The following is an 8297-nucleotide window of genomic DNA, read 5'->3' as shown; positions in this document are numbered from 1 at the left end:
ATCGATTTACGGGTCATCAGCATGATTAGTACAGATTATTTTCAATCTACGATTTCAATTGCGAATGCAGTTTCACGGTGGTGTGCATTCGAAACCTGGTCGAAAGAATACCAACCATTTTTCTCTTTACAAAAGGCCACCTGGAACACGAACAATCTGCGTTTTACGTGCGTAACTGTGCGGCATCACAGTTATTCGTCCAATTATCAACAACGACTGTAAATCGCATCGTACAGCAAATCTAATTAAAAAGCCAGCCTCCTGGATTGCGCCACCGCTTACCACATCAAACGTACACTGATACCCACGCTGGTGGCTTCATTACATCCACTATCGGTCACTCTTATCATGTTAGAATTAACACCCCTGCCTGCCCGATCTCCGATACCACGCAATTGATGAATGAAGCGGTTGATAGAGATTGCGCGCGGGATATCGCGCGGACTAATGCGACTCTATGGCTTCGGTGGATGCTTATCCCCCCCCCCTGGGTGTGGCCGTGGTTGGGCGTTGAGTAATTGACGCCCTCGCTAGCTCGCTGCGATAACAAATCCGATGATGACGTTCGATAGTAACTCGATCCTGGCACTGGGTTCGATCGGTGGCAGCACTGCAGTGCACTAACGAGGCGACCGCGATCCAGATACCAGATCCGTTAATCCATCATTAACCACCACACGGACCAGTGCAACAGGCGTGTGGCCGATGGCCTGTAGGAGTCCACCCTTTTTTGGCGAAAATTTTGCACAAAAACAAAATAAAACACCGCTCCAGAGCTCCAGTTTCCGAGGATTACGCACTCTCCACACTCTCGTCGCGCATTTTAATTGAAAAGCTGAAGACGAAACGCGTCGCTAGTACCTCGATAAATTCGCCCTTCGATTGCACGCGTCCTTCGGCTTGGTGGTGGCGGCGAGATGAAGAGGATACTAGAGGGAGAGGTTGCTTGAAATTAAATAATTACTTGGAGCACAAAACCTCATGTCGTTCGCCGTAAAGGCCGAAAGGCAAAGGACGCACCGACGGCCCAAGGACAACAGTCAACTGTGGAGGATGCGGAGCCAGCCAGCCGTTGAATCAATATCAATATTTCAGTCATCCGCCCCATTATCGACCAGTTCATCGATCAGCCATCAGAAAAGCAGTGGGAAGGGAAGGCGACTCGCGACGAAACGCGCAACGCACTGACCAGCTCGGTGATAAGAAGATGTTTCATTTCCCTTTTGTTTCCCCATCTTATGGCCACTTGCAGATCGATCGATCAACGGGTGTGTGCGTGAGCGATCGCGGATTCCGGCCCTTTCACCGGCATTGGGCTTGGCAAATGCCCATTTCGGGACCATCCGAACGGCCATACTTAACCAGCTCAAGACTGGCGTCTCTCCAGTGATGCCACATTCCACACACAGTCCCCACCGCGTACGGCTGGACGGACCACGGACCAATGGACCAATAATGCCCGGGCACCGCGGGCATCGAGTGCCGGTAATGATGTTGCCTTATTATACCGTCGTCTGCCGTCTCGGCTTCCATCTTCACAGACTCCATCCTTCCTTTCCCATTTCTTTTTAGCATCTTCTTTCTTACCCGATCAGCGTTTTTACCGCTGAGCCAATCACGTGGAGCTCACCGAGCAACCACTTGTCCTGGGTTAGTGGGGAGGGTGGAGGAAAACTGTTTAATGCGTACGCGTGTCCACTGTCCACTGTGAGCTGAGGCCGTTGCTCGCTCGTACATGGGCTGTTTCGCGGTCCACGCTGTCTATCTTCGTTGTTCCATCTCGGCCCCGATGATCACTGATATCAACCATGCGCACTCGGCACTGGAGCGGGATTTATCCTTAATCACCTGCACACACACCTGCTTCACGTGACAGTCCGTATGGGTTTCAGCGATCGTTCCATAATTGCCAACAGATTTTAATTTAATTTAGCAACCCCCGAAAGAAAATCCGGCGACCCGACACCGGTTGATCTATGCGGCCAACGATCAGCCCCTAGTGCGCGGTGTTCACACGCAGCGCGATCATCTCTTCGCTGTTCCCAAGACGCTCGGAGGTTCGCGCTGCATCGCTGCTCAATTCCCATAACACGATCGGTTCCGCCCACTTCGGGCAGCCTCGAGAAAATCGTTAACAAATAAAATATTGCCCGCCATGCCATGCCACGCCACGCCAAGAAGTTCCGATCCATCGGTTCCGAACAGCGGCTTTTGGATTGGATTCTCGCGCTTCGCGCTACACTTTTTACACTCGGTTCTCCCTTTGCGAACGAACTGATCGCGCGATATCGCTAAACCCCTGGCGGGTGATTAGCCGTGGGACTTCGATTCCTCAACAGGACGGAGCACCATTCCGCTTGCACAAGCTGCCTTACCAATTGCCAAGTTCAATTGTTTTGCAGAAAGGAATGGCAAAAATGGAGACCAAATGCGATCTTTGCGAGTGTTTGAAATTTTCCAAAAGAAACCCTCTTCTCTCCGATAGCACACGGACGCGCACCGGGGATAAGCTCCATTTCCTTCCAGTGCCAGCCCAGAGTTCACACGGATTTGACCGATCGGTGCATTAATTGCTTGACCTTTCGGTGCGCTGCGGAAACCCTTTCCAGTACGAGAGCGACGGTTTGCAGACCGGTCGATGGTCGATCGATAATTTATGAGCCTGCTTCAAACCATTCCAGGACAGGAAGGGGTTGGGCTGGGCTTTCCATTGCCACAGGGCCTCCGATGAACGCAACGGACACAACGGTTGGACGATCGTCGATCGTCGGATGTACACGTGGAACTTTACACATCCTCTTTCCATCTTCGACGCTCGTTGATCTTTACTCCTTTGGCACCTCTAGCTGATGATGGCTACCTCGGCACGCGGCTCGGCAATCTTTGACGGTGCTCTCTCGGTTTCAACGAGAACAAAACTGACCGCGCTGGTGAAGGATTTGTGGCTCGCACTTTAAAACGATATGATAACGAATGTGTTGTGCTAGCATAATGCACTTTGAAACCGCAGCTCAGACGAGGAAACTGGAGACACGATCGGTATGGCTTTACGCTCGATTAGTTCGACGTGTTTTGCTCACGATTAATGGGGCTTGGCGAAGGAAGGAAGCGTTGCAGACCCTCGAATCGTAGGCTAATTAGGCCACACACAGCGAACGGCCTTCGTTGGGCTAAGGACGTGCGACACAGGCGTCGCGACAGTGCGCTTCTTATTTTAACTTTCCTTCCGACACATGTGTGCCTGCGAAAGCCGCTCGAGCGTGTACGTATGGACGAACCGTATGGACACATCGTGGAGATGTTGACAAAGAGGAAATGATGCTGAAAATTTTAATTATCCCTAATCATCCTTGTCCCAACTGGCAGTTGACGAGATCATTCCAGTGGCATTCCCGGGGGCCGCAATAAGAGGGCTATGCTGCTTTCTAGCATGCTGGGTCGTTAAGAATTGTTGATAAGAGAATGGGATTGTTGTAGGCTGTGTAAAGTAACAGGACTCCGAGTACAGCATGATCGGAAGTACGAGAGGATCCCTTCGCTATCAAATTTTCAAAAAAATACTTACACGAGTGCAATTTTTTTTTGTAAAATTAAATAGTGATTGAATATTTATTTGCTGTTGTTTGAGTCTTCATTCTCTCCGAGGTCTGATATGTTCTTCTCTGAACCGTCAAAACCGTCGTTTGTATGTTGCTTCTGATAAAGTATTATTACAATATGGTTACCAATATTCTGAGCTAGGTGCACAATCTATTTCATTCAAATGATAACAAACAATTTATGCTTTACGATAATCAAAAAGAAAACGATATTATTCGATATTAGTACTCAATTATTTACTGGTAAATTGACTACTTAGTGACGGGAAATGACAATCTCATTTGATAATATTGACCGAATGTTAAGCTAATTAAAACAAAAACGAAAAGATTTCGCTCTTCACGATCCTCAACCAAGCCCGACCAGAATAGACAGCGCGGATCTAAGATGGTTACACCAAACCATTTCTTCGTCCTGACTTTATTAAGTTTAGTATCGGCGGATTGGTGGTAGCGCCAGTACCGCCCGATTGACCCAACCGCATGAGATGAAATGAAATGAAAAGATGAAAAGAAGATCCAGAAGGTTGCCGTATTTCGTTTATACGAGAAAGAAAACATTACTAAATGTTGGAACCAGATTACTAAATGTTGGAACCAGTTTACAAAATCTTCTTACATTCCAAACGGCATTAAATACATTTTAAGTTAACCTTTTCATTAGAGAGCGTAGAGCTTGGTTTTCCACGTCTTCCGTTGGCACGATGTTTGGGCTTTTAAACATGGACTTTCCATACTAAATCCCTATGCTCTATAGAGATTATTTCACCGTTTGGACGAGAAAAGAAAGACCAAAACAAAAGACATTTGCCTTGTACGCTACAGAGATCACTTATTTGGCACCATTTGGGAACGAAATGCAAAGGACACATTGCGCCTGCGTGAATTAGGTTGCATCCTGCTCATCGACAAACCGCTGAAGGAGCGCGAGCGACAGCGGAATGTGAACCGCCTCGGTAGTTTCGAAGTTGCGGTTGAACCGCAGCAATTTGTGATCAAAGAACTCGGTAAGCTGGCAGCGCAGGGCAGCATCCGAGGAAACGAGGAACGATTCGCGACACTGACGGTACAGCTCCTGCATTGGCATGCCGGCGTACTGTTGCTGCTGCTGTTGCTTCTGGTTGGCCAGTTGATAGTTGACAATCGTGTTGAATATGCCGCGGGCGTTCGATGTTAACGAACATACTACTCGCTTCATCGCATCGAACGCTGGCGCATCGGCGTTCTGGACCATCAGGGAATTCTCGAACGACGTCTCCACGGTGTACGGTTGGAGCGTGGTAACGTCGAACCAGACAAAGTTGTACGCCGACAGGTTCGACGTGTCCCACATGGCCGGGGCGATGTGATTATCGATCGATGCAATCAAGTGGACATTGTTGATGGCCGCTAACCGGCATAACGTCGATTGGGTGGCCTCGTTCCTCAGCGCCGTACTGTCCAAGTTGTTGATGACTAAAAACAGATGCAGCTCGGGATGTTTGCAGAACTGGCGCTCGATCTTATCCAGCGCTTCATGTGTGTTCGCTGTCGAAACGTGCATATCGAGCACCTCACCACAAATCAAATCCAGAACGTCCTTGACGCTTAGGTCAGGAAAGTAACCCTGCACCAACACGACGGGATAGTTGCTTAGCATTTGATCAATGAAGTGCTTCATCAACAGCTGCTTGGATCCGATACCGTACAACATCACGCTGCATCCCTCAGCCAGTATGAACATCCATTTACGGAAGTAAAGGCTATAGTTGTCATACGCTTGTTGCAGTCGCTCCCGGTGGGCCAAAGGTGAGCTGTTCTCTTCCAGCAACTGCTGCATAACATCCCGGGGCAGGCGCGATGTGGCCAGTAAGTCCAGCGTGTGGTTAGATGTGAGCGTTTTCGTAGCAGCATGGTTGGAAAAGTACTGATCGCTGTTGGGCACATAATTGTGCTCCAATGATTTCACCGTCGGTTTCTTCGCTGGCCTTACATCCGGAATTTTACCCTTCGGTATCGCCCCTGTCGGAGACCGAGACCGTTGGTTCCGGATCGTCTTTGTATCGACTGCTGCAGCAACCTCCTCTTCATCAGCATCGCTATCACTTTGCGCGTTGGAAGACTCGCTGTCCGAAGAGGCCGACTCCGAGCTGTACGAAGGGTCGGATTCCTCTTCCGCATCTTGCAAAGCTTTGCCAATAGCTACGGAAAAGAATGAAAATGAGAGACAGTCAATGTAACTAAACGGATTTGAATGGGTTCTCCGGTGGAATGCCACTTACCTCGCTTCCGAATCTGACGCACTTGGGCCGGTGTCTTCAGAATAGTGGCCGTATTTAGCCGCATCAGCTGACGCTGGCGCACGCTGCTAGGGGTCCGGAGAGCGGTTGGTGTGCGGGGCGTCGTTGGTGTGCGGAGAACCTCGGAACGGCGCTGGGCGCTTGCCTGCACGGCCAGCTTACGCATCGAATCACGCTTTTTCGGTGTACGAAACCCGTACAGCGTTTTACCGGCCACATCATGCTGATCCTCGAACAGCATCGCCGAGGACACTTTGCAGCCCAGTTCCTCCATCTCGGCCTCTTCGTTCGTCGTCTGTTGCGCTCCACCAACGGCCGCATCATTCTCTCCATCGCTGGCGCTTAGGGATGTTTCCAGGTAGCGTCTGTTGGGCACACGAGCCCGTAACGATCGCCGTCGTGGCCTCTCGGGCAGCTCAACGATCGCCGAGAGTTCCGATGCTGGACCCAACTTTTCCTTTCCCGCGTAACTCTTGGCCCTTCCGTCACCTGCCTCCTTCTGCGGAGTTTGCTCCAATGGGCGTCGACTCATGCCGTACACAATTCACGATTTGCGCTGTTTTCTACAAAATCACAAGAGTGTTGCACATTTGGTTCCGTTTTGTTTTTGAGCAAGACACGAGAAAGGGCGCCAAAAATACATCGATCAACCGCGGTTGCCAAACTTACGCGTACGGTAACCGGTGATCGAGGACTTACGGTGGTTTGATTAATAAAAGCGGAGAAAATATCTCATCATGAATCGAGCGTAAGCAATGCAAACAATTGGAATACTTAGAGCACTGCTTTAAGAACACAAACCAACGTAAATAGAGGAGAATTGAAATTATAAACGAATTTTTAAGAACATTGATCTCTCAAACAGGGCTGGAAAACGAAAAACTCGATCAACCGATAAATCGATGAAACAACGAAAAGTTTCTATAGCTAGCGAAACATAGATGGCGCTTTTGTTTAAATTCGAACTGAAAACCGTTTGCTCCTTTAAAAAAAAAATTCCAGAAAACACCAAAATTACCGCTGTTCGCAACAAATATGCTCGTTTTTTTTTACACATTTCCACGTATCTTATGCAAAACGGTTTAAATTTGGGTTGATCTAGAAGCTGAGCTGAAAGGCATAGAGCGCAACCGAGCTCGGATAGTGCATCATTGTTGCACTGAGAGCAATAACAGAATCTGAATACTATCTATTCCCGGAATACGCGTGCTTTGGTTTACGGTTTGGCTGCACTTTGAGTCGGTACGTTGCGACCCCCATTTTCCAAGAACAGCTCAACCAGTACCTATCGCTGATGTCTATCATTTCGATCTAAGTGGATTGCGGTTGCCTTATGCGTATTGATTAACAGTGCGGAATTGCTCGCCACTGCTTCATAGACAAATCAAACGACTAAAGCAATTCCCAACGAACTCATCTCGTGATTGCTGAGCTACTGATAGTTGAAAACTGATCTTTCTGAATAATAACAAAGAATGAAGTGGAAACTTATTTGCCGAATTATCTCATGACGGTCTCGTTCATAAGGTTTTTATTTGATCTACTGATAATATTTTAAGACACACGTTTACTCGTTTGCTATATGATATGATGTCCTTGGCTTCAATGATAATCCTGACATAAGATATTGCGGATCTAAAAAACAAAGATTGCAAAAACTAATAGTACATAATACGTTCCAACTCTCGCCATCCTTGAAGCACTCTGATATCAAAACCATTCTATGCAATAGTGAAATACTGTGACTTACATCAGCCCATGATGGAAAATCAAACTATTCGGATGAAATCTCGTTCGGCGCTGAAGAATCATCCCATGAATTGTCCGCCCTTAGTAGACTAGAAAATAGTATAATTGAAAATAATTGAAACAAATAAACCCGAAATGTGAGCTGTTTTAAAAATATTACAAACAACTCGCTCCTATAGGTATACCATCCTTCAGTCTCTGATATCAAGCACATTTCGCTACATTCAGCTCCACAATTTATTCCATTATTTCGGATGATCTATGTATGATGAGTAAGTGCAAACTCGCCCAGGTTCTTCGTCCCAAATTATAGGTACAAGTTCCTTTGAATCATTTTGTGGTAAAGCTGCTGACTGCAAACCGAGAGGATAACTTATCAACACCAGCACGCAGGTAGCGAGCGTCAAGATAGTGATCTGCTTCATGCTGGACGACGATCAACACTGAACGTTAATCTGAGTAGATGGTATAAGCTAAGCAGCTGATGTTGAATCCGCGAAAGGCAGTGCAAGAATCTTTGATAGATTTTAAACCAAATGATGCCCGCGGGTTTTCTTTAAACACGTGCTTGTAGTAACACGTGTTATCAGATGGAAGCTACATAAATACTCATTTTTTTATTTATTATAGTAACAATTTCAAGCGCGCACATCATCCCCATCATCTTTCG

The 8297-nt window shown here is 47.5% G+C and overlaps 1 protein-coding gene across 1 annotated transcript; it reads right to left on the bottom strand.

Annotated features, from left to right (window-relative positions):
• Positions 1 to 3584: 3584 nt before the first annotated feature.
• LOC126571935 (origin recognition complex subunit 2) lies at positions 3585 to 6450 on the bottom strand. The gene is made up of 2 exons (XM_050230845.1): positions 5861 to 6450; positions 3585 to 5780 (listed from the first exon to the last, which is right to left on the bottom strand). Exons 1-2 carry the CDS (start codon positions 6408 to 6410, stop codon positions 4486 to 4488), a joined length of 1845 nt encoding a protein of 614 aa, XP_050086802.1. The 5' UTR covers positions 6411 to 6450; the 3' UTR covers positions 3585 to 4485.
• Between the last annotated feature and the right edge of the window lie 1847 nt (positions 6451 to 8297).

Source organism: Anopheles aquasalis, chromosome 2 (assembly GCF_943734665.1).
Source record: "Anopheles aquasalis chromosome 2, idAnoAquaMG_Q_19, whole genome shotgun sequence".
Classification (NCBI taxonomy): Eukaryota; Metazoa; Arthropoda; class Insecta; order Diptera; family Culicidae; genus Anopheles; species Anopheles aquasalis.
Note: the sequence above shows the minus strand (reverse complement) of the source record. Positions and strands in the feature narration are given on the sequence as shown.

Coding starts and splice junctions, on each gene's coding strand:
- LOC126571935 (XM_050230845.1), bottom strand. CDS start 6,410: ATGAGTCGACGCCCATTGGAGCAAACTCCGCAGAAGGAGGCAGGTGAC. Junction 5,781..5,860: donor GCGTCAGATTCGGAAGCGAG/GTAAGTGGCATT, acceptor TCTTTTCCGTAG/CTATTGGCAAAGCTTTGCAA.